Here is a 27,986-nt window from a genome sequence, read left to right on the forward strand (position 1 = left end):
CAGTGTAGTCAAAAACAGCAGAAACCCGTCTTTTAGTATGCGGGTCAGGCGGTTTGCACATTGATTTTGTTAAAGATGCAGGTAGGACTGTAAATAGCAGACAGCAGCTGGTGGCAACTGGAAAGAGTGTCACTCTGGCCGGTCTCCGCTCGGTGAGGTGTCTGAGCTGACTATCCAAGTGAGAGTGTACAGCTGTCTTGACTCACGTGTCACGGTCAGCTCAGACACCTCACCGAGCGGAGACCGGCCAGAGTGACACTCTCCCCAGTTGCCACCAGCTGCTGTCTGCTATTTACAGTCCTACCTGCATCTTTAACAAAATCTGACTTGACAATCAATGTGCAAACAGCCTGACCCGCATACTAAAAGACGGGTTTCTGCTGTTTTTGACTACACTGTATGATTTTTTCTGAGACAGAGCACTCATTTACATCCTGGTTGTTTAATTTGATAACGTGCATGTTCCCTGAGTGTCGACAACCGTGTCAACACTAATACATTGGCAGCTCAAAACTCAGGTCTTGTTATATCAACTAAGGTCAGCTAATATACCTGTACAATCAATGTTTCTTGGGTGTCGACAACCGTGTCAACACTGATGCGGTACTATTACAGTATCCAGGGTTGCTATATCCCGCATGTATTTTGCTTCAATAACCTTGTGAACATTTAGACACTGTAATTTCATCATTTGTATAGGTAACTACACCCACTCATATTTTGAGTGTTGAAGTTGAGAAGTCTGAGCTGAGTGTCAACTGTGTAGACACACCGTGTCAACATTGATCCGGTACCAGTAAAACACCTAGGGTCTGCCATACCCCACATGTTTTTTGTCTTATTAACCGTGTGATCATACAGACACTGTAATCCAATCCATCGGACAGGTGACAGCACTCATTTACATCCTGGTTGTTTCATTTGATAACGTGCATGTTCCCTGAGTGTCGACAACCGTGTCAACACTAATACATTGGCAGCTCAAAACATCAGGTCTTGTTATATCAACTGAAGTCAGCTAATATACCTGTACAATCAATGTTTCTTGTGTGTCGACAACCGTGTCAACACTGATCCGGTACTATTACAGTATCCAGGGTTGCTATGTCCCGCATGTATTTTGCTTCAATAACCTTGTGAACATTTAGACACTGTAATTTCATCATTTGTATAGGTAACTACACCCACTCATATTTTGAGTGTTGAAGTTGAGAAGTCTGAGCTGAGTGTCAACAATCGTGTCAACACTGACACAGTGTCAGTATTAACGCAGATGGTATTATACCGCACATATATTGTCTTCAGATTAATCTTGTGACCATTTATATACCAATTAATATTCTTTTTTCATATTGGTGACAGTATATCCATCTGCATGTGTATTCAAAGATTCATGCATTGTCACCCATTGAATATCTTCCCTGGGGTGTAATTTGGTCTTTAGTGACTACAATACTAAGACCAATTTCACTACTCCTACTTGGAGACTTGGGTACATTCCTTCACCATCCTCTTTTCACTCCGCTGGGTTTCCCGTGACACCACTATCACTCTCAATCACCATTCGATGTCTAAATGATAGATGGTGAGTAGCAGAAGAGGGGTTTCACGGTACCCACACTTTACCCTATACCTTCTACGCTGCCCTCTCATTTTCTGGGGTACACCTAGTCTCTTTGCAAGGCCATCGGCAACAAAGGACATGGTGTTACTTTTCAGCAAAAAGCAGAAGCACATATAAGCCTCCTGACAACCAGGTTATACTCTCATCCTATGGTGTGGTTACGGTCATACTTCACTGGCACGCCTGATTCTCATACCGAACTCAGAAGCTAAGCAGTGTTTGGCCGGGCCAGTACCCGTAAGGGTGACCGACGGGGAATACCCGGAACTGTAATACACCGGATTGCAGAAAAACACTTGGCCAAGGGAGCTATCTACCCTTTAACACTCTGTTCTCTCTCCTTCTATTAAGAACCCAGTCAAGTCAGTCCGCCTTATCTATCCACATTGATTCTTCCGAAGGGGGATAGTGTTATGAGTCAAGTACACCCCAATGCAACATATTGTTTGTGAGCGGCCATTTTGCCTGGTACATTGAATCCATTACAGGATTCCCCAGTATTTTCTCACGCCAGTGTACTTAAACATTATTCTCCACCAAATGTTCAAATTGTGATCTTTATTCTTGTTATGCATCATGTTTAGAGTTCATATTTGAACTGTTATTTCATACGTACTGATATTTTAGTAGTAGCTTTTCATTAAAAGTTAAATTTTAAATACTTTCCATTCATTATCATTTTAAAAAATGTGCCCCAAAAACCCTTTTTGTTCTGCCTATGTCACCCTCGTGACAAACCATATTTTTTCAGTTGTCTTGCTGAACTTTTTGGGAGCACCGCCAACCAAACACCGCATTTATTTGCTTTCGGGCGGTAAGAACGTTGGTCAAATAACATGTACGTTCATAATTGTACCTCACAAATTCATTAATCTGCCTGTGCCAACCCTCAACCATATTGTAAATTGGAATTAAACCCAGATGCAAATACAATATGAAATTACATTCAAATCAATGAAACAATCATTATGTTCCCCATTATTGCCAGATTCTCTTCTCTGTCAGCTTTAGACTAGGCTTGCCATCAGAATACACATATGATAATATATGCAGTTAAGTTTCAAGGACATTCATAAAAATAAGGTAGATGGAAGTACATTTACTAGGGAGAAAGTCCTAACAGAACTTTCAAGACTGAAAGTGGATAAATCAATGGGGCCAGATGGAGTGCATCCAAGGATACTAAAAGAACTAAAAGATGTGTTGGTAGCGCCATTAACAGATTTATTCAACCAGTCACTAGATACAGGTGCAGTTCCAGAGGACTGGAGAAAAGCAAATGTAGTTCCACTGCACAAAAGCGGAAGCAAAGAAGAAGCAAGTAACTACAGACCAGTGAGCCTTACATCAGTAGTAAGGAAATTAATGGAAACTCTATTAAAATAAAGAATAGTGGAATATCTTAAATTAAACAATTTACAGGATCCAAAACAGCATGGTTTTACTGCAGGGAGATCATGCCAAACAAGTCTCATTGACTTTTTTGACTCCGTGACCAAAATACTAGATGAAGGGGGGGCTGTAGATGTGGCATATCTAGACTTTAGTAAGGCATTTGACACTGTCCCACATTGCAGGCTGCTAAATAAACTTGAAAGTATGGGATTGGATTATAAAACAATTAAATGGATAAGAACCTGGTTGCAGGATAGGAAACAGACAGTTGTAGTAAATGGGGTGCATTCTATGGAGGGACATGTTACCAGTGGAGTACCCCAGGGATCTGTACTTGGACCAGTGCTCATTAATATCTTTGTTAGTGACATTGCAAATGGTATTGAAGGGAAAGTATGCCTTTTTGCAGATTACACAAAGATATGCAACAGAGTAGACACACCAGGAGGGGTAAATCAAATGACTGATGATCTAAGTAAACTTGAGAATTGGTCAAGAGAATGGCAACTACAGTTTAATGCTAAAAAATGCACTTGGGACTCAAAAACCCAAAGGCTCAATATAGTATCAAGGGTACTATAATGGAAACTACTGAGTAGGAAAGAGATCTAGGAGTCACTATTTCAAGTGACTTAAAGGCAGGGAGGCAATGTAACAAAGCAATGAGGAAGGCTAGTCAGATGCTTGGTTGCATAGGGAGAGGAATCAGTAGCAGAAAAAAAGACATAATAATGCCACTTTATAGGTCATTGGTACAACCTCATCTGGAATACTGTGTCCAGAAGGATATAAATACATTGGAGAGTGTACAAAGAAGGGCAACTAAAATGGTGCATGGCCTACATCACAAAACGTACCAGGAAAGACTAAAAGATCTTAACATGTATAGTTTGGAGCAGAGAAGGGAAAGGGGGGACATGATAGAAATCTTCAAATATATCAAGGGTTTTAACATAGTACAGGAGGGAAATTTTCTTCAGAGGAAAAGAAGTAATAAAACACGAGGACATGCACTGAACTGGAGGGAGGTAGGTTCAGGGGAAATGTTAGAAAGAATTACTTCACAGAAAGGGTAGTGGATAAGTGGAATAGCCTCCCATCAGAGGTGGTAGAGGCTAAGACAGTAGCACAATTTAAACATGCTTGGGATAGGCATATGAATATCCTTACAAATAAATAAATATTAAAAAGGGTTGAGTTTACCTGAAGGGTAAAAATAGGGGCAGACTAGATGGGACAAATGGTTCTTTTCTGCCGTCAAATTCTATGTTTCTATACTGGTGCAGATGCAGTTGAAGGATGCCTTTCTGAAAAAAAAAAAAAAAAAAGAATATAGCATTTAGGCTACAGTGACTTAACACCATCTATAGCTGCAAGCAAGCACACAAATCATAAGGTTTAGAGAGATTGTTAAGTATTTTCTCATTACCCATAAAAAGCTATGGTGACTACTTTTGCAATTTAAATCAGATGTATGGTACCACCACAAATATCTCTTATATGGTGTGGAGTGGCTGGTCGACGAGTCTATTGGTGGCCGGAGAGCGGGTGCGAGAAGGTGACTCCCTCTGTCAGTACCGGCAGCAGAGAGTCTGACGAGAGGAGAGGGAAGGCGCGCGACGCCGTGCAGTGACGCGCCGGTCAGTTGTTAGCCGGCTGGCGTCTCTTCCGCAAGGCAGGCGGCGGCGGCCGTGAAGTGAGAGACGGGCCGCGGGGACAGCATCTCCCCCCTCCTTCCCCCCGAGATATTCCCAGCTGCAGGCAGCAGCAGCACAAAGAAGGCCGCAGCAACACGCGCCAACCCGCGCCCGGACCGCGAAAAACACCCGTCTATCCGGTGACATTCTGAAGGTGGGCTGTGGTGGACCTGGAGTGAGAGCCGGGTAGTGGGGACAGTAACCCCCCCTCCCCCCCCCAGTGAGCACATCGGCAGCAAACTGTGAGTAGGCAGTGCGGACAACACTTGGGAAATTCAAGTAAGTGGTGCCTGTGAGTATAGTGCAGAGACTATTCTCCTGTTATAGGCTCTTCTGCAAGGGCCAGATACAAGGAGCTGAAGATTGTGGATGCAGTGAGGCTTGAAGGGAAAAGCACCTGCATATGCTGTAACAATTTATTGTGTGCTGACTTCAGGGGCAGTTTTGAATAAAGTGACTGCAGTGCTTATTTACAGCCTGTCGGGCAGGCACGGTTTTGGAAGTCACGGTTATTGGACTGTGGGAGTCTGTTTTAACAGAGATACCGGGGAATTAGGACTCGTGTCAGGTCACCATTGTTGGACCCGAAGGGCCTATCTAACACAGTAACTGCTGTACTCAAATTGGATCAGTAATAAAGGCATCCACAAACTTAATGCAATTTTGGTCCTAGGGGTTTGTACTGATGGAAAGACTGTGTTACTGGAACTTATTATAACGCTCTGACGAACACTGTTATCTTTGTTTGCTCCTAAGGATCTATTTGAAACAAAGTGACTGTTGGGACTACTGTCATTGTATTCGATCATACCTATATTACTTGCCTATTGTGTGTGCTCACAGGGGTTGCTATTGTAAAAGAGGTGTAAGCCGGTAAATTGGTTCTCAGTGGTGTAACGTTAAAACTAACCCCTTCCCTGACGATATAATACGGGAAAATGGGGAAAACAGGGAATACAGCCGCAGCAGCGCGACTGGAAAGATACGCCAGGTCCCAGCCCAGTGGAAACCCACAAACCCCGGCCTCAACTCCACATAGCACACCTGTGAAAGGTCAAGACCTTCCATCGCCCCCTGAGATATCTTTACAGCAGGTATTAGAAGCCATCAAAGGTAGCGAGCAACGCCTTATGGAAAAAATTAATGACGTCCAAATGGATGTCAGTACTGTGAAGCAGGACATTAAAGAGGTTAAAAGCCAAATAAAAGAAGCAGAGACACGGGTTTCTAATTTGGAGGACAGTAACAACATCCTGATCACTAAAGTTAATTTGCTGTCAGAGCAGGTTCGCGAGATTAAGCATAAAATGTCCGATATGGAGGGACGGATCCGTAGGAACAATGTAAGGTTGGTTGGTTTGCCGGAGCGTGAGGAAGGGGCGAATACAACGGCCTTTGTTGAGAAATGGATACTGGATAAATTCGGCAGTGAACCATTTTCCAAAGCATTTATTATTGAAAGAGCGCACAGAGTTCCAACCAGACCATTACCACCTGGCTCAGCTCCACGTACTTTAATTATCAAATTCCTGAACTTTCAAGACAGGGACACTGCACTTCGTCTGGCCAGGGAGAAGGGCCCCCTGGAGCATAATGGTTCAAAGATATCCCTTTTTCCCGACTTTGCAATCCAGGTCCAAAAGGACAGAGCAAAATTCTATGAAGTCAAGCAGAGTCTTCGGGAAAAGGGAATTAAATATTCGATGATGTTTCCATCCAAATTGAGGGTGGTGGCCAATGGGGAAACCCTTTTTTTCCAGACGGCAAATGAAGCGGCTGTTTGGGTTGATAAATGGACTCCGGGCAGTTATCAATTAGCAACTGGATGTGCAACCTGATAAAATATATTGATATAATTGAATGTTTGGGGGGCTCACCGTGCTAGGGTGTGCCATTTTGAGAATAGCCTCGGGGAAAAGATTGGGGGTAAAGGGGGGATGTAATGTATGCCAGAGGGAGGTTGGTATACGGGGTGGGGGGAGGGGGGGAGGAGTATGTTTAATGTTTTTATGTGCCCAGCTATATGTGTAAAAGTATTTTGGATAATTCTTTCTGCATGCGGTCTTAGTACCCAAATATATCCAGAGGTGGGTGAGAAATTTATTGGTAACTACCCGGATGAGTTTAATAATCATAATACCTTGGATCTGGGGGATGGAGGAGTATTTATGTTGATTATTTTGTATGATTCCCATATGGTTAACAAGTTAGTATGGTGGTAATACTGTCCTGGAATATCAGGGGTATAAACGATAAAATAAAAAGATCATTAGTATTAAAACAAATAAGGCACTATAACGCGGATGTAACTTGCCTGGTGGAAACCCACCTTACTGGGAGCAAGCTCCTATCTCTCAAGAAACCCTGGGTGGGATGGACATACCATGCCCCCTTTACTAATACCTCTCGGGGTATCTCGATCCTAGTTAAAAAATCCCTCCCCTTCGTTCTTCATGGGAAGAAAATTGATCCATTGGGACGGTATATATTTCTGGATTGTACCTTGGGGATAAGACGTGTACTCCTGCTGGTGACTTATATTCCACCTCCATTTACATATGAGGTCTTAAAGATGGCGGTGGAATTTATCTCCATAGCGCCGGACCTACCGATAATTTGTACAGGTGATTTTAATAACGTATTAAATACCAAGATGGATAGATGGAGTAGGTCACCAGTGGGGAGCGGAAGAAATAATAGAGGATTTGATGAGTTTATTAAGGATTTAAACTGGGTGGATGCTTGGAGGGAAAAAAATCCAGATTCTGTCCAGTACTCCTGTTTCTCATCCTCCCATCACTCTTTTTCGAGAATAGATCTGATGTTAGTATCTAGGAAATTGATGCCTGAGGTGATAAAAGTAGATTATAAAAATAGAGGTATATCGGACCACTCCCCAGTGGCGATTGAGTTATCTGAAAACAAAGGGAGAGAGCAAGGGTTTTGGAAATTCGATGCTAGGTGGTTGGAGAAGTTGAAAGATAAGGAGAAATTTAGGGAATACTGGACAGAATATTGGGAGATAAATAGGGATACGGCATCCGGAGGTGTGGTGTGGGACAGTTTTAAAGCCTACATGAGAGGGACATTGAAAAGTGGAGTCTCTGAAGTTAAAAGAACTAGTAGGAATAAAATATTGCAGCTAGAGAAGAAATGTGTAGAATGTGAAGGGTTGTATATTACAAATAAGGATGAAGGAAGGAAAAATGCCTGGTTAAAAGCTCAGAAGGAGTGGCTTGAATGCATTGAGGATGAAAACTGCAAGATGATGCTACACGGAGCACATGTTAGATATGCATCCGCTGATAGAATGGGGAAATTCCTAGCCAATATAGCCCAGGCAGACAAGCCATCTAATATTATATTGCAAATAAAAGATAAAATGGGGAATGTGGTCTCCGATAAGGAAGGAATTGGAGAAGTGTTTAGGGATTATTTTGAGGGGATATATGAATCGAGGGTTAAATATAGTCAAGCAGAGATTGGAGAATACCTGGACAAAATAACTATACCATCACTCCCGTTAGAGGCCACGAGGGAATTGGATATTCCATTAAGTATTCAGGAAATAAAGGAGGCAATTGAATCCCTACCAAATGGGAAATCCCCGGGACTCGATGGAATCCCAGGGGAGATATATAAAAGATATGTCGATACACTCGCTCCCTTCATATTAGAAACATTTAACTCTAGCTATAATGAGAACAGACTCCCCCAATCCATGTTGGAGGCGAAAATAGTAGTACTGCTCAAGGCGGATAAGGACCCACTTTCATTGGACTCCTATCGTCCAATATCCTTGATAAATACGGAAGCGAAAATTATTGCAAAAATTCTTGCGTCAAGATTAAATAAACATATTGACAAAATAGTTAATAAAGATCAAACCGGCTTCATGCCGGGGAAATCAACCGCAATCAATTTGAGGAAACTCCACAGACATTTACAGAGTCCTAATGTGGACGATCCGTTCCCAGTGGTGATGTCACTCGACGCCGTCAAGGCATTCGACGCGGTCGAGTGGCATTACCTATGGGAAGTAATGCGAGCAATGAAAGTGGGCCCTAAGTTTATCAAATGGGTAAAAATGTTATATGCGTCCCCATCGGCAAGGATGGCGGTAAATGGACAAACATCATTTCCATTCTGTCTCCATAGGGGTACAAGGCAGGGGTGCCCGTTATCACCTGCCTTATTTGCTTTGGCCATAGAGCCCCTGGCTTGTATCCTGCGGGGACATCCTGGAATTAGGGGATTAAAAGCAGGATCCACCACAGACGTAACAGCATTATATGCTGATGATTTATTAATTTTTGCGGCCGACGGCACACAGGCTGTGCCAATAGTGATGGAGGAGATAAAAAGGTACGGAGATTATTCAGGCTTTAGAATAAATTGGAACAAGTCCAACATATTTGCAATAAAGTACGAGAATCAGGGGGTACCCAACTTGGTTACACCATTAAAATGGGCCCAAACCTTTAAGTACTTAGGTATTTGGATTTCTAGAGACCCTAAGGAGTACCAGAAATTAAATTTAGATCCACTAATAACATACTTAACTAACAAAATCAAGGTATGGCGGAGGCTACCCTTGACGAATATGGGCAGGGTAAATTTAATCACAATGGTAGTGCTTCCCAAATATCTATACGCCCTGCAGCATGCACCTCAGTATGTACCAGAATCCTTTTTCAGAAAAACAAACAGTCTGCTCTCGTCCTTTATATGGGGCAATTCACGCCCCAAAATACAACTGGCGGCACTAATGAGGAGAAGGGATGGGGGGGGAATGGGTCTCCCAGACCTCCGATTATATTATGTGGCAACCCAATTGACATCTCTAGTCGATTGGATAGCAACCACACCGCAAGACGAGGGGATTTACGATCTGTTGAGCCAGGAAGAAAGAGGGATAACTATGATCCAAAAATTGGTAAAAGGGCAGGTAAATAGGAAAGAAGCTCCGATACTCACTCAAGCAGTGAAAATATGGAGGGAAGCGAATAAGATTGTGGAATTTACGGCGTTAGATACGGAGTATCCATTGGACATACCCCGGGGAACTAGGGAAACAAGAGAACAGCAAATATCCCGGGCCTGGGGAAAATTGGGGATAACCAGGCTGTGCCAAATTTATGATAATAGTAAGATGAAGTCATATAGTCAACTGCAAGAAGAGTTCTCTGTTCCCAGGGGCTATGCCATTAGATATCTCCAGTTACGGAGTATGATGGAGGTACAATTTAAGGAACACCCGCCGGAGTTCGGGGACTCTCCAATTAAGAAAATACTGAGAGACAATAATAAACGGAAACTAACATCCAAACTATATAATATGCTGCTGCGGTCAAAAGTGGGGGAGATGGATGAGATGAGGAAAAAATGGGAGGGAGACTTGGGCCCGTTGGGGATAGAGGAATGGACTGAGGCGATGGCAGCAGTTGCGAAGGCAACAAACTCGATTAGAGTGCAACAGGTACAAATGTATGTGTTGCATCGGTCATATCTAACGCCGTTAAGGTTAATAAAGTTCGGAGGAAGAATCTCGGATAAATGCCCAAAATGTAAACTTACCCAGGGCACATTTTACCATCTGATCTGGGAATGCCCGTATGTGCAGGAATTCTGGGTCAAGGTTAAGCAAACAATGTGCGATATGGGTATTAAGGAGGAGTGGCTTTCAGACAAATGCTGCCTGTTGGGGATATTTGTGAGCAGTGGTATAAGTAGGTATACAAAAGCTTTGATCTTAAATATGTGTGCCCTAGCGAAAGTAATGATCGCAAGGACTTGGTTGGCCGATGTAGGTCCAGATTATAAGAAATGGGAATCGCTGGTGGATTATACAGCGTCACATGAAAGATACATATACATGCACAGGAACACTATATGTAAGTATGAGAAGATTTGGGGCACATGGGGTAAGGAGATATGACACTAAAATAGCCTATCAGATTTAGATAGACTAATGGAAGTAAAATGCACAATTATTCACTAAAAATAATATAATAAAAAAAAAAAATTAATTTAAAAAAAAAAGGCCAAAGAACATGATATAATCCTAACTGGGCACTAATCAGGGTAGTAGGATCGGAAGTCCCCCATAGAAAGTTAAACTAAAATGTTATAACCTTATGTGGCACCAGTTAATGCAGTAGGAGCGGTAGTTGTAGAATGTTCTCAAGGGTAGATAGCAAGATGTTCGGCATAGGTTAGGAGTCATAGGACTGTCCAAGGGTAGTGCTCAATACATGAGATAAGAATATGTATCTAAGAGCATGCAGAATAAGATAGGATGTAGGGGAAGAAAGCGATAGCTGGGCAAGCTGGGGTGTTATGTAATGTGTAGTCTGTCATGTATAAAATGTTAACCATTCGGCAATCTAGTCATGGCGCAGACATAGGGATAAATTATCTGGCTTAAAAGTATCTAGCAGCAAGAAAGGGTCGTACGCCTGATAAAATGTGATAATGTATTACGTTAAGAGGATTGCTGTAATGGTTGAAATGTATGTGAAATGTACCTGTTTGTATTATAAAACTAATAAAATATATTTAAAAAAAAAAAAAAAAAAAAATATCTCTTATATGTTTCCAGTACCCTCATAATAAATAGCACCCATACTTAGGATTTTGTGTGCTGCCCTCTTTGGCCGTTATAAACTATGGGGCCTATTTATTAAACTTATTTGCAGTTGATCCTCCAAGAATATCCATTTCCAGAGGATTGCAACATTATCCATGTGTTTAGAGATGTTAATTGATTTGAAGGCTCCTTGGTAATGCACATTATTTAAAACATCAAAAAATGACATAGATATTTAATGAAGCCTATGCTACACAAGTTAGCAGCCATTTAGTCATTGACTGAGAGATGGGATGTGTCTCGTGATGGTTGTTAAAATAGAGACAGAACATCATTCACTTTACTTTTTATCAAAGCAGGGTGGGTGCCCACATAGGCTTGGCAACTTAGGAACAGATTGGTTTAAATATACTACACTGGCATTTAAAATTAATTATATGTTTCACCAGCATAACTATTGGCTTTGCTTAGAAACACACGGTGGCAGGGCTGGTTTTCTATTGTGCCTTATAAATAATCTTGCCTAGGCAAGTGCGTCATACTCCGCTGCCTTAGCGATTGTGTGGTGTATTCAATATTGGCCACTGGGGGGAAATAGCACACGCCGCCTATTCAATGCTGCCGTTTCCGACAGCATTAAAGGCGGATTACGACATAACAGATCCGACTTTAAAACTGTAAAAAGGCGGCGGACTGTTCAATTCACTGACATTTTTTGACAATCCTTTTTCATCGACATGACCATGGCCTGGGATTCTGATTGTAGGAACGTTCCGACAGTCGGAATCCCGGATTGAATACCACCCTATATCTGCAAGTGGTAATTTAGCATTTTTCTGGCTCAGGCTTCATGCTTTTCATGTTACACACATGCAGGGGGTTCAATGAATGAACCAAAATATAAACAAAATGTTCTAAATGAATTCCAAACTGGAAAAAAAATCTATTTATATAATAAAGCTATCTTTCTCATTGATGTTCTCCTGCTATCATCATCTCAGGAACAAGGAATGCAGCGGTGGTAAATAGCTATTACCGTAGAACCCCGCAGAATATTAACACTGGTGGAGGACTATTCATGCTAATATGGATTTTTTTACTTTTAAAATCAATTAAAATGATTTCTCCGTACATGTTAGAAAAGGGCCAAGACCAAACAAGACATTTTCTTTCTGCATGCTGTAGCAGTACATTCTTAGTCATTTACTTTTATCCATGAATATATTGTCTCTTTCACATTAGTGATTTAATACGTGGACCTTTAAAGCAAAGTCTGTTTACTTATTTCAGTATACAGTAATTTTATTTTATTTTGAAAGTAACTACCAAGTCTTGAAGGAAATAAATTCCTTACTCTGTCATTATCTTTCAGAAATTTATTGTGTGGAAAAGTAGATTTGGGCTTACTGAGGTTGAAGATTTGTCTCTAGAAGACATGAAGAAAATCCGGTACCTCTCGCTAATCGAATTAACAGCTTTTTTTGATGCTTTGGGGATTGAATTAAAGAGGAACAGAGTGATACGAATCAAAGGAAGAGGTATAATCTATGGATCTGACAGGTGTTTGATGAGTTACAGGTAACATTGCAAAACTGCAATGATTGCTTTGTATCTTTTCTTTAGAAAATGGTCTTTTTGGAGTTCCCTTGACAACATTACTGGAAAACGATCAAAAGAAAGTGCCAGGCACAAAAGTCCCCTTGATCTTTCAAAAGGTAATTACTGAATAATATTGCAGCACAAACAGCATGACAATATAAATATACTATATGTATATATTGATATATATATATATACAGGTCGAGTATCCCGTATCCGAATATCCGTTATCCAAATTATTCCGAAATACGGACTTTCCAGAAAGTGAATTTTTTTTTTTTTTTTGCTAAAAAGTCACTGGGGACATTTGTAACAGCATCACTGGGGACATGATATGTAACTGGCACTATATATGTGCAAGACAATGATTGCTTGGCATTCAAATTCAGTGCTGAGATAGTACACAAATTTTGTTTCACGTTTTGAAACCTTGTTTTTTGAACAATTAAAATATATTTGTGTGTATTTTATGTGGTAATAAAATATATTTGTGTGTATATTATGTGTTTATACAGCATAAATGCAAGATACTTCAAAATACATCATTGAAATATTAAAATATTCCGAAATACGGAATAATCCGTTATCCAAAATTCTCCTGGTCCCGAGCATTTTGGATACGGGATACTCAACCTGTATAAATATATATATATATATATATATATATATATATATATATATATATATATCTGTATATATAGATATATAGATATATATATAGATATATTTTAGATAAAGAGATGTAGTTTCACTCACTGCCAACAGATGGCAGTGTTTTGGAGACAATCAGACGCTAGACATATATAGCATCCTGTTTGCACTTGATCGGCTGTCTGTTTGGAGCATCTAAAGGATGCACTGGCAGTTCTGCAGTAGTGGTTCTAGCTGCAGGGTGCTCCCCTAGAGAAAGGGCAGTATGGCCGTGCTTGAGATTGTTCTTATTTTGGCCTCTTGTGAATTAAGTTTTGACCAAAATTGATGTTTAATAAACTACCACTAGTAGTACCAGCAAAGAGGAGCAATAGCAATATGTGTAACCTTTATTTACAGTCCCCAAGGTGTAACAATTTGATCCAAAATTTGGACATTTTTCCCAAAAAGAGAAAGTGAAGAATCATAATTGAATCCTATGTTTAATGCATCATTATTGTAACAGCTATGTACCTTTTATTATATAGTTATTGCAGCGACTTGAGGACACAGGTTTGGAAACAGAAGGAATACTGCGGGTACCAGGTTCTGCCTCTAGGGTCAAGGTAAATATTCTGTTTTTATTCACTGATGATCGGCAGCTAGTTCTAACACTAAAGGTGCCCATACGCTGAGGTGATTTGGTCCAATTTTAGCCGATTGCGGACCAAATCGCCTCCCCCTGACATGCAGTCGGTGCCTTCCGCGGTCCCGTGCGCATCGGACCCAACCAGGTGGTTGGACCGGCTGGCCGTCCGACCACTCGTTCTGGGACCTCCCGCCAGGCGGCAAGGTGGGCGGGAAGCAGGGACGCATGCAATCCATCACAACGGATCGCATGCGTCCCTGCCGCCGGGAAGGTCCCGGCGGCTTGCAGGGGTATTGGGTGTCCCAACACTGCTGCGAGACGTTGCAGCAGTGTATGGGCACCTTTAGGAACCTGTGTCTGTGACAAATGAACACAGATGGAAGTATAGCCATTGCAAGTGGTGCGCTAGTTTTTGGTCCCATAGATGTGGCAGGCTTGGCGCTTCTGTACTTGGTCTGGGTGGAGTGCATGATCAGCAATTATTCATCAGAATATCATGGTGGGGAGACATTTTTCATTGTGAATGCAGACTTATTTGTGAAGTATGCAGGAACAATTCAATTAAAGGTTTAAAAAATAAATATGTAGAAATAGAAAGTAAGGACATAGAGAAACTCATTCACAGGTAAAATATGGTGTCCCTCAAACAACCAATCACATTTTATTTCACATTTTTCATAGTACAGCTTACAAACTAAAAGCAGTTGCCTGATTGGCTACTATGATTTAATTAACCTTTTTCCTCTACACCAGCCTTCTTAAGGGGCATACACGGGCGATTTAGGCCCTGTTTCTATCGGTTCAAATCATGGATCGCTACGTGTGTACACGCTATAGTGATGGCGGTGCGCGCTCCCACACGTCACCATTGCCAGCAGAGATAGACAGTGATTGCCAGTAAGCATAGGCAAAACACTGCACAGCACAGATCACTCAGCAAATATCGTAGGTGCATCGCATGTGTGCTGAGCGGTCTGTGCAAGTCGCTCCATGTGGACGTGGCTTTATATGTTTGAGACAAGAGAGCAATTAGTTGATAATATAGCCAGTGTTTTGTATTTACCCTAAAAGAGTGGTGAAGGATTTTGGCTGGTTGTGTAATTTGACTATTGTGCACATATGTGCAGATGTGGGAGTAATGTACTGCACATGCAGGATTGTTGGAAATGTTTCTGGCTTGCAATCATAGTGTAACATTAATTCACCAGGATGAAAGCTGTCACAAGGATGAATTAGACAGAATTTGACACATTTTTTAAACTGATACAGATTTTTTTTCAACAAAAATTTCAGTTGTTTGGAATTTGTAATAGTTCCAAAATTGTTGGCTGAATGAAACACATGGTCCCAATTATAAATGCAGTTGTGGCTTATTTTATGTAATTTACTGTTTATTTTAGAGAAATGAAATTCTGATCGGTGCGGCCAAACGTGCGTACGTACCAAAACAACATACGCTATCCATACGCGGCCGTTGGGGTTAAGTCCACCCACAACTCAGCCGCATACGTACGGCCAGAAATATCGGCAAAGGGGAGTGGCGTACAATTGAGCGTACGCCAACGTACACGGACGGGCCAGCCCTTACACTCCGACAACTGGCGTACAATTGAGCGTACACCACCGTTTACGGACGTCTCTCGGCCGTCTTCCCACCGACTTCTTGCGGCTATCTGAGCGTACGCCAGCTTGCACGGACGGGTCCCTATTGTTTTCAATAGAAAAGTCAGCTTATGGCACCGCTCGTGAGAGTGAGCGTACGTCCGTGTACGCTGACATACCCTTCACATATATGGACCAGCATATCTTCCCTTTCAACTATAATTATGAAAATTAATTAATTGATTGAATTAATTAATGTGCAAAATAGTGGCCATGGGATTAAAACATTGCTGAAACATCCTTTGAAGGTGTTAGATGTGGTTTATGTTATTGTATCATAAATACAAAACCTATGTTTGTATTAGAGTGAACACGTTGACACATGTCGACTTGTGTCGATTGAGTGTGCTACTGTGTAAAGTCTATGAAAGCACGTAGTGAATGTGTATAACTGTTTAACAAATACCTACCTTTGCATATATAAGCAGGTCTTACAAAGATTCTTACCTTAAATTAAACAAACCTTTAAATGTAGAGAAGTATAGAAAGATAAGCTTCCAATGTGTTAGAGTGATGTGTGTGGCTTGCAGGTAGTGAAATCATGGTTTGGACTTAATAGACTGCAGCATTGCTTATTACATTCAGGTGTATGTGTTTGGTAGTAATCCGCGTAAATTAGCTAACCCAGGCGCACGCTGGCATGCGGTATCTGTAGGGGTGGTTTGAGATGGCGGTTGGCGGCCGCCTGTTTTGTGTCCGAAATGAACGGTGGGTACTTGTTTCCTAGCACGGCCACAACGATTTAGATCGTTGTGGTCGGAAGATAAAAAATCGGATCGATCGCATCGCATGCGATTTGGTCGCATGCGATGCGACCGATCCGACCGACCGATTTTTCACCCGATTTTTTTTTTTTTTTCACCAGATTTTTTTCAATTGCCCCCCCAAATGTTACTAAGTGGGCTAGACCCCACGATAGACGTCAACCCGAAGCGTGGCGAGCGCAGCGAGCCCGCGAGGGGCGGCGGTGCGTGTCCTCCGACCTTTTCATTCCCCTACTATCCACGTCGGCGTGGAGTTGAGAATATATAGTGTGGCGAGCGCAGCGAGCCACCGAGCCCGAAGCGTGGCGAGCGCAGCGAGCCCCGCGAGGGGACGCGTATAACTTCACAGGTATACGCGTCCCCTCGCGGGGCTCGCTGCGCTCGCCGCGCTTCGGGCTCGGTGGCTCGCTGCGCTCGCCACACTATATATTCTCAACTCCACGCCGACGTGGATAGTAGGGGAATGAAAAGGTCGGAGGACGCGTACCGCCGCCCCTCGCGGGCTCGCTGCGCTCGCCACGCTTCGGGTTGACGTCTATCGTGGGGTCATGGCGGGCACATAAAAAATGTGAAATGGGTCATATTGGCCCATTTCACCTTTTTTATCATTTTTCCCTATGTGAGATGGACTTAATCAAGTCCATCTAATCTTGTGCCATTATAATGGCACAAGACCGACGCGATCCTCCCGATTTCAATGTTAAAAGATTTTTTAACATTGAAGTCTATGGAAAAATCGGGTGAATCGGTCGGTCGCATCGCGGCCGATTTTAATTGGTCGCGACCGACCGATTGACCCGATTTCTGTCATTCAAAGGGAAAAAATTGTAAAAAATCGGCCACATCGTGAGGATCGTGTCCCTTAATTAAGAGCCACGATCACTCACGATTGTGGCCGTTCTAGGAAACAAGTACCGAACGGTGCTTTAGTCGATCGTGCGGTAGTAGCACCGCTCATTTTTGGTGCACACCCCCGTGTACGCCCATATATACGCCCATTTTCCCTCATTATTTCGGCCGCTCCCCTCATCACGCCCCTATGCCGCCCCCAATGCCCGTACACTCGCGTACAGGTTTTTTCGCACGTAGAGACCCGTCCGTAAGCGTTGTGGAGTGTTCGCGCCTGCGCATTAGCGAATGTACGCATGCGCAGATCATTAAAAACCCTGGGACGTGCGCGTACGGCCCGGCCGCTCCAACCAGAATAAGGCCCAGAATTCCTAACAAAGCAATGTGTGTGTGTGTGTGTGTGTGTGTGTGTATATATATTTTCCACATCAAAGACACACACACATACACATATAGGATTTAGTATGATATGTCGACATGGTCAAAATGCATGTGTGTGTATATATAGATATATATATATATATATATATATCTATATATATATATATATATATATATACACATGCCAGCATTTGGTCTGAAGACCACTCACCTCAGGAGTGCCACCTCAGGAATCTATATATATATATATATATACAGTTGTGCTTGCCATGATTAAGGACCTTGTATGGTCCGAAACTTCGGCTTACTCTCAGAAATGAGAAAATAAAGGACTTTTGTTGCAGACTATCAGTTTGGTGAGTGCCCTGGATCTTTGGATTGTATATATACATATACATATATAAATATATATATATGTAGAGAGAGAGAGAGAGAGAGAGAGTATATTGTTGCTGCTCCATTGTATATTCACCCAGTGTTGCCATATGAATGTGCCTTCCGAAAATCATGGTGGTCAATTATCCATTTTAACGTGTCAACCTTTAACATATTGACATTTTGCTTGTGTCGACCTTTTGTCAATGTCAACATAGACCGTGTCACCCTTTTTAATGTGTTGACCTATTGCCTGTTGACAAATAGTGGTTGAAGTAATGACTGTTGACCTAATCAATGTCAACCCATCAACCTGATACCAGATGTCACAACTGTAAGGGCCCCCATACATTAGCCCGACTTGTCCTAGGGACAAGTCGGACCTGATTTCACCGGCAGCTCCCCAGGAGGATTCACATATGATTAGGCACTTGATGTGCCAAGTTTTGCATATGATAAATCACCATGCGATTTATCATATGCAACTCCCGGGGAGCTGTGGGCAGGGGTAGAGCCGGGCAGAATCAGCGGGCGAGGGACACTGGGGAGCTGAGCATGGTAAGATGTCAAACAGGCAGCGGGCAGGGGGGTGGGGCGCTGGGGAGCCGGGCAGGAGACACAGAGGCAGCGCGCTGGGGGGGCGCCGGTGAACCAACGAGGGAGCTGGGCAGGAGGAGAAAAAAGACAATACAAATGAATGGGCAGCCAGTGAATGGCTGATAGCTCCCTCAGCCAATTGCTGATTGGCTGAGAGCTCCCTCAGCCAATTGCTGATTGGCTGAGAGCTCTCTCAGCCAATCACTGGCTGCCCATTCATTTGTAATGGGGTTTTTTTCCCCTTGCAGAATGAGTCCCGGATCCTCCGGGACCACACATCGGATCGGAGGGGATGTCAAAACATGCGATTTGGGCCGATTTCATGGCCCGATTCATCCGAATCGGGTGAAATCGTGCCCAAATCGGATAGTGTATGGGGGCCTTAACTCCTCAAATTAATGGTGTGAGGGTCTGAGACTTCTAGTTGGAACTTTGGAAGCTCCTACTTAGAAATAATCTTTCTAAATTTTCTTTTAACCAAAGCTTGGCCTGTAATCAGGCTGGGCCAATATGCAATAAGTGACACTTACCCACAAGTATCCAATTCCTATTTCCCAATACTGAAGATTGCTAAACTTGCCAGTGGGACCACCGGGTTCTGGTTGACTCACTGACAGTCAGGATTCTGATGGTTGTTTCTCCGACATCAGAATACCAACAGTCGGAATCCCGACTTACACGGGCTGTTTTCTCTACTTACGTGGGCTATGTCCACCACCCCCATAGAGGGAGAATAGAATAGGCATCCAGCCGCAATGTGGTGAGCGCAGCGAGTCCGCAAAGGCTTGCCCTCCTGGCGGGCTCCTGACAGTTTTAATTCTGATATATAATAAATAAATAATAAATGTATGTTATCTCATATGTGCAGAGCCTGCGCGAGGAGCTTGAATGCAAATTTTATGACAACACTTTTGACTGGAAAAATGTACGAAACAATGATGCTGCCGGTCTTCTAAAGATGTTTATAAGGGAGTTGCCCACCCCTTTGTTTACAATGGAATATCTGCCTGCCTTCCTCGCACTAGTGGACAGTAAGTATATTTAATATCATATACAGTAGGTTCGCAATGCTTTCTTATTGCTGACAATGGTGAAGCAAAGTAATATATATTACAGATGATAAAGCCTACAGGATTCAGTGCAGATACGCACGGGGGCTTGTTCTGTGCCCATGGTGCTTGCTGTCAGTGCAGCTCATGTGGCTGTAATAGTAGAAATGATTGATCTGCTTGTCAAGAAATATGTCAGTACATACAGAAAACTCTCAGTGTTCATGGAGAGTCGAGTGTTCAGGAAATTGTCAGTATGCATGAAAATCCTCTTCTTCATACCGTAGATATCAATGATCGCTATCTATTTTGACAACTGTTCAGACTTTATGGATGAATCTGAATGCACATGAATGCTACAACAGACGAGTTTACAAAGAGCTGTTGCCTACTGTGTAGAGTTTGTTTGACATGATGGAGTTGGAAATAAATCCCACAATCATCATAAATCTAAGATTTCATTATAAAATATATAACATCTACAGTGAACATTTTCTAGGCTTTAGATATATGTTGACTTTTGGTTCATTTCTTAAAACAGATTACAGTAAGCAGCTTCCGTCTACAAAGTTGAATTTAATCTGAGCGATGTACAGTACAGTATATAACATTAGTAATATAATAGCATACAAAGTAACATTTGTAAGATAATAGCATTACCCGGCACCCTTTTATTATCAATGGTAAACATTTTTAAAGCAGGGTACACAGTAAACGATAATGACGGGAACCAGCGTAATGCTGGCATTGTCACCGTCACAACAAGCAACGGTGTGGGGGGCAGGGGCTGTGCTAGCGATATTGTACCGCATGTGCAGACAACGCGGCCACTACGGTCGACAAGCATTAGGTCGACACCACAAGGTCAACATGCCTGAAGGTTGACATGGGGTTAGGTCGACAAGGTCATTGGGTCGACATGGGGAAGGTCGACAGTCAAAAGGTCGACATGCGGTTTTTCACCTTTTTTTGAGCCGACATGCACCGACAGGTGGTATTTCATGCCCTACCATCCACTAGGGTGTGGTGGGAGAATAAAATAGTGTGCCAGGCGTAGCAGTTCTACGTTTCAGTGTCCATGTCGACTGTGTTGAAGTTCGTGGCAAAAAAACACAAACATGTCGACCTTTTGACTGTCGACCTTCCTCATGTCGATCTAATTACCCTGATGCCCAATGATCCTGTTGACCTAACCTCATGTTGACCTTCAGTCATGTCGACTTTGAGGCATGTCGACCTTGGAGTGCCAACCTAATGCTTGTCGACCTAGTTGCTGTCTGTCCAATGATCCATACCCCCGACCCATTGGAATGAGGAAAATCCCATATGTCATAGAGCTTGAGCCAGTTGTTGTCATGCACATTAATTAGGCTATAATAAATCAGAATATTGTTTTTATACATAGCCTAGAAAAATTAGACATACTCCACAGTTGTGGACAGCTAAGACATGTTGGTACTTGTGAGTTATCTGGGCGTCCGATTTGGGTACTTACGATTTGCATGCGATTTGCATGCGATATCGCATGCGATATCGCATGCGATATCGCATGCGATTTACGATTTGCATGCGATTTAGCATGCGATTTGCATAAGATTTGCTATTCATTTCATTACCCCACTATCCCCAAAGTGTGTCTATCAACGTGAACCCGAAGCGTGGCGAGCGCAGCGAGCCCGCGAGGGGCGGCGGTACGCGTCCTCCGACCTTTTCATGCCCTACTATCCACTAGGGCGTGGAGTGAGAATAGAATAGTGTGGCGAGCGCAGCGAGCCACCGAGCCCGAAGCGTGGGGTAATGAAATGAATAGCAAATCTTATGCAAATCGCATGCTAAATCGCATGCAAATCGCAAATCGCATGCGATATCGCATGCGATATCGCATGCGATCTAGTACCAAAATCGGACGCCCAGATAACTCACAAGTACCGACATGTTTATTTGCCTGGCAAGTAATCCTGGGAGCTTCAGGTTTCATGCATATCTGAGGCTATGCCCATCGTCCCCAGTGTCTCAGGCATGGAGCCTGGGCCATGTTTCTTTGGGCCTAGGTGGAGGCAGTCTCACCCCAGCTATTGCAGTAAGGCACACAGGGAATATAATAGTCTAACTCATACTACTGTACGTCCACCAATTAAGGACTGTGCCCAGCACAACAGCCTTATTTCAGTGTTAAGAAATAATCTGCTCTTGTTTTCTCTTTTTTTTTTTTTTTTAAACCTGAAGATTGTAAGGTAGAATCTGATTGGGTAGCACTTTATCACTTTATCTCTCTCAGCTTCGATAAATATCCCCCCATAGTGTCTTACTTCTCTAGCTAGTTGGTGTTGGCCTGCTTACCTCAGTGGAGAAGCCCTGCTATAGAGGAGTTCTGGAATCTTGCTCTGTTGGGTAGTAGCTGATCGCAATACTCATCACAGTTTATCTGAATGAGAAATAGCTATCACTTTACTTTTTGCTCTTTTTTAAATATTTGTATATACAGTAACAGTAGGGGTCGCTCACTATGGTGCCCAACACAGTAATGCCTACTGTAATTTTTGTTTTATCACCCTCCTACTGTATGTCTATTATATGTTGCTAATTACAGTATTTAAAGATTCCTCTTTTCAAAACAGAGTGAATTGTCCATTCAATATCATCTTATTATTTTACATTGATACGTATAGGTGTATCATATCTTTAACACCAGTACTGAAATATTTACTTATACTGCACACAGTTTAAGCAGATTGTGCAGATAACATAGAAATAAAGTTAACTTCTTCACAGTAATATAAACTTCTACAGACTATGGAAGCAGCCATTTTGTCAACTGAACTCAATTCCATAAGAATACAACATATCAGTTCACTTAAAAATGCATTGTGTAATGCATAAAGAACTAATGGAAATAAAGGTATTGTGTCTGAATCAGATACTGTAAATCAATTTTCCAAGAACTAGCTGGAGCCTAAAGACATCAGTTTAGCATGGGGGATAGGAAAGGTGTTTGCCCAAGTGTGTCCTATAATAACTTGTCTGCCTAGTGTCCTATGATAACTTGCTCTGCCTAATGTCCTATGATAACTGGCTCTGCCTAGTGTCCTATGGTAACTTGTTCTGCCTAGTGTCCTATGATAACTTGATCTGCCTAGTGTCCTATGATCATTTGCTCTGCCTAGTGTCCTATGATAACTTGCTCCGCATAGCGTCCTATGATAACTGGCTCTGCCTAGTGTCCTATGATAACTGGCTCTGCCTAGTGTCCTATGATAACTTGCTCTACCTATTGTCCTATGATAACTTGCTCTACCTATTGTCCTATATTAACTTGCTCGGCCTAGAGTCCTATTATAACTTGCTCTGCCTAATGTCCTTTGATAACTTGCTCTGCCTAGTGTCCTATGATAACTTGTTCTGCCTAGTGTCCTATGGTAACTTGCTCTGCCTAATGTCCTATGATAACTGGCTCTGCGTAGTGTCCATTGGTAACTTGCTCTGCCTGGTGTCCTACAGTATGATGACTTGCTCTGCATTGCGTCCTATGGTAACTGGCTCTGCCTAGTGTCCTATGATGACTTGCTCTGCATTGTGTCCTATGATAACTTTCACTGCCTAGTGTCCTATAATAACTTGCTCTGCCTAGTGGCTTATGATAACTTGCTCTGTCTACTGTCCTATGGTAACTTGCTCCGCCTAATGTCCTATGATAACTTGCTCTGCCTAGTGTCCTTTGATAACTTGCTTTGCCTAGAGTCCTATAATAACTTGCTTTGCCTAGTGTCCTATGATAACTTGCTCTGCCTAGTGTCCTATGATAACTTGCTCTGCCTAGTGTCCTTTGATAACTTGCTCTGCCTAGAGTTCTATAATAACTTGCTTTGCCTAGTGTCCTATGATAACTTGCTCTGCCTAGTGTCTTTTGATAACTTGCTCTGCCTAGTGTCCTATGATAACTTGCTCTGCCTAGTATCCTATGATGACTTGCTTTGCCTAGTGTCCTATGATAACTTGCTCTGCCTAGTGTCCTTTGATAACTTGCTCTGCCTAGTATCCTATGATAACTTGCTCTGCCTAGTGTCCTATGATCATTTGCTCTGCCTAGTGTCCTATGATAACTTGCTCCGCATAGCGTCCTATGATAACTGGCTCTGCCTAGTGTCCTATGATAACTTGCTCTGCATTGCGTCCTATGATAACTTGCTCTACCTATTGTCCTATATTAACTTGCTCGGCCTAGAGTCCTATTATAACTTGCTCTGCCTAATGTCCTTTGATAACTTGCTCTGCCTAGTGTCCTATGATAACTTGTTCTGCCTAGTGTCCTATGGTAACTTGCTCTGCCTAATGTCCTATGATAACTGGCTCTGCGTAGTGTCCATTGGTAACTTGCTCTGCCTGGTGTCCTATGATGACTTGCTCTGCATTGCGTCCTATGGTAACTGGCTCTGCCTAGTGTCCTATGATGACTTGCTCTGCATTGTGTCCTATGATAACTTTCACTGCCTAGTGTCCTATAATAACTTGCTCTGCCTATTGGCTTATGATAACTTGCTCTGTCTACTGTCCTATGGTAACTTGCTCCGCCTAATGTCCTATGATAACTGGCTCTGCCTAGTGTCCTTTGATAACTTGCTTTGCCTAGTGTCCTATGATAACTTGCTCTGCCTAGTGTCCTTTGATAACTTGCTCTGCCTAGAGTCCTATAATAACTTGCTTTGCCTAGTGTCCTATGATAACTTGCTCTGCCCAGTGTCATTTGATAACTTGCTCTGCCTAGTGTCCTATGATAACTTGCTCTGCCTAGTATCCTATGATGACTTGCTCTGCCTAGTGTCCTTTGATAACTTGCTCTGCCTAGTGTCCTTTTATAACTTGCTCTGCCTAGTCTCCTTTGATAACTTGCTCTGCCTAGTGTCCTTTGATAACTTGCTCTGCCTAGTGTCCTTTTATAACTTGCTCTGCCTAGTGTCCTATTATAACTTGCGCTGCCTAGTGTCCTATGATAACTTGCTCTGGCTATTGTCCTATGGTAACTGGCTCTGCCTAGTGTCCTATGAGGAACTGGCAAGGCTGCACATTTTCCTTTGATGAACATGGTTGCCCTTTGAAGTATTGGTGCATTCCAAAGGGGGGGTGCACCGCTTTACTATTCCAGACACCAACATATACCAGGATCCAGACAATCTGTGCCTGACCCACCCCTACCTCTCTCTACACTCCCATGAGAAATAATAACATCTGTGCGTCTGTGGTTTTATTAGTGCCTATAGATTTGATAGGATGGATACTCATAATCATTAGTTTGGTCCATAAAATGGCTGCCTTCATTTTGTATAAGTGATGGACACCCTTTAACTTCACAAAGATTACAGTGTAGAGAAGTTGTTTCAAGTCCTTCCATTTGACTGGTTCTGCCGTTATTTTTGCATCTGTGGGGCTGTAAAAATCTTTATGGATCAATGAAAAATTCATTTCGTCCTTTGTGCCAATAACTTTTTTTTTGTAGATAACGAGTAATTTATGTCAGTGAGTGATGATGAATTATGGCAGGGTAATCTTTCAACTCAGATGTTTTATAAAACAAATCCTCATGAGAACATAGCAAGCCTTCTCTCAGCAACTAATCAAATTGCCGACCTTCATATAAGAATTCTTGTTTGAGTTATTTTCATTTCTTTAGAAATCTCCAAGATAAAATTGCAGCTGCAAGCTCTTCATCTATTAATCATGCTTCTGCCAGATGCCAACAGAGATATTGCCAAGGTAAATGATATTACAGACTGTATTATAAGATTTCTGTGTGCATTTCCTTCCAGGAGTAAGACACGAGTTTCCTTGCATCCACTTTGTATACTTTCTTTAAACACAGTATACCTGTATGTACTATTTCCTCCCAAAAAATATCCAGATAATTAATTTGCCAGCATGTATTTGTAAATCCATGGGGCAAGTAAAATAAACCACACTAAGCAAGGCTGACAGTCACAGTTTAGTTGAATAGGGGTGAAATATTATTCCCTCTGCCAGTTATTAGTTTAATGATGATAATGGCGTGTGCTAGAGACTCTGTGGTGAGTGGAGTGTACTTCTCATTATTTATTCAATGAATGTTCTGTTCTTATTTCACCTGTTCTTGGGCAGCATTAGGTCAGCCCTGTCTCTGCCCATTATTAGGTTGAGACATTTCTGAATGAACATTCCCAAACTCCAAACAGGCTGTTCAGTCCTAGATATATGAGGCAAGTAGGGTACATGGGTCTCTGTACCCAGAATGAGGCTTTACCTGGCTGCCAGATACACCATGTTTTCAGTGAGGTCTTAGGACACTGTCACAGAAGATAGCAGCAGGGCCTCATTCAGGTATGGGGCTGCTTGGACTGCAGGTCCGAGTCCAGGCAGAAAGGGGGCCCAGGACTGGAGTCTATAAAGTATAATTTGTCATAAATGAAGTTCCCCTTTTTCTTGAAGCTATGTAGACGTAGAGTAGTTCGGCCAGTGCTGTAGACAACAGAGATCTCTGAGGCACGCCATAGGTTCCAGAATGGGGAAGGGGGTCCAGAATTTATTATGAAGAACCTGGATAGCAGACTCTGGCACAAGTGCAAAAGTTCTCTGTGCATGCACCATATTTAGGGGAAGGGGAGGATTGTGCACTGGCCCTATCAATTGTTAAAATGCTCCTGGATAAAAAATAAATTTGCATGGGTATGCGTCAATACTCAAGTGCCAGCGCAAGCATTTCCAACTTCCATCCTCAGTCCAGGTTTTAGTGACATCCATGCTTGAGCACAGGTGAATGAATTAGAACATCAGTTATTTTTAATTCACCATCTGCGCTGAAGCCTGCATATCACATACACCTGCACTGTTAGAGTGCCTTGAGGACCAAGGTGTTGGGACTGTCTGTGTTAGTGTGATACTGAAATTTGAGACTGTGTTACTGTCCTGTAAGGAGATAGTTTGTCATATGGGTAAAAAGTAAGGTGGAATTATACAGTGAGCAAGACAGTGCACATGATAATGTGCTGGTACAATACATTGTAATGTTAGGAGGTAATGTAACCTAATGTTATGGTGTAAGAAGGACTGAAAGTATGATATATATATATATAAATATATATATATATATATATATATATATATATAAAAGGATGGGGGGTTGTGACCCTGTCTGCGCTGTGGGGTTAGCAGCACCTCTAAATACCTCGCTGTTAATAAAGGTATAGGGAAAACATAGAGAGAGAAAGAAAGTGTAGAGGTGCGCTGATAGCAGTTTCACCAAAACTGTATATATGCACACATATAAAGCAGTAAAAAGTTTTTATTTCATACAATAAAAAGTATATAAAATATGTATTTCATACAGATGTTCGCATCATAAATTTGATGTGAGATACCACTTCCGAGAGACCCTCGGAAGTGGTATCTCCGAGGGTCTCTCGGAAGTGGTATCTCACATCAAATTTATGATGCGAACACCTGTATGAAATACATATTTTATATACTTTTTATTGTATGAAATAAAAACTTTTTACTGCTTTATATGTGTGCATATATACAGTTTTGGTGAAACTGCTATCAGCGCACCTCTACACTTTCTTTCTCTCTCTATGTTTCTCTCTCTCTCTCTCTCTCTCTCTCTCTCTCTATATATATATATATATATATATATGTTTGAGAGGTAATGTAAATTCCTTTAAGTATAGTTTATTAAATGCTTTTCTGTACTTCATTGTTTCTGTACTGTATTACATTCATTCGATCTGTTAAGCGCCTTGAGTCCTATTGGAGAAAGAGCAATACATAAATAAAATTATTATTCTTATAAATGGAAACATTGCACTAAATAATGAATTCTTCAGTAACAACTGGAACTTTCATTGTGTAGTATACAAAAATTGTCTTGTGCACCAGGATCCATGTCTATCTGTATTTCTAAAACTCTAACTCTGTACACATTACCAGACTAGCGGCACCGCCAATATAGTTATAGCAAACAAGATAGTGCATATTCACTGATAAATGTCATTGGGTTCCCCTGTGTGAATGCAGTCTCTGACAATATAGGTAGATTGAGCTGCATGCATTGACAGTAGTGCGCATCATTAGTTATATTGAGCAATACACAATAAACCGCTGAG

The 27,986-nt window shown here is 42.1% G+C and overlaps 1 protein-coding gene across 6 annotated transcripts in view; it reads left to right on the forward strand.

Annotated features, from left to right (window-relative positions):
* Positions 1 to 27,986, forward strand: part of ARHGAP28 (Rho GTPase activating protein 28) — a 184,819-nt gene that overhangs the window by 130,765 nt on the left and 26,068 nt on the right. For all 6 annotated transcript variants that reach the window (XM_083187607.1, XM_083187605.1, XM_083187609.1 and 3 more), the window contains exons 6-10: positions 12,678 to 12,843; positions 12,929 to 13,020; positions 14,083 to 14,160; positions 19,680 to 19,842; positions 25,526 to 25,608. In XM_083187607.1, coding sequence (XP_083043733.1) covers positions 12,678 to 12,843; positions 12,929 to 13,020; positions 14,083 to 14,160; positions 19,680 to 19,842; positions 25,526 to 25,608 — 582 coding nt within the window. The remainder of the gene's footprint in view (positions 1 to 12,677; positions 12,844 to 12,928; positions 13,021 to 14,082; positions 14,161 to 19,679; positions 19,843 to 25,525; positions 25,609 to 27,986) is intronic.

Source organism: Crinia signifera, chromosome 5 (genome assembly GCF_055691185.1).
Source record: "Crinia signifera chromosome 5, ASM5569118v1, whole genome shotgun sequence".
In the NCBI taxonomy this organism is placed as follows: Eukaryota; Metazoa; Chordata; class Amphibia; order Anura; family Myobatrachidae; genus Crinia; species Crinia signifera.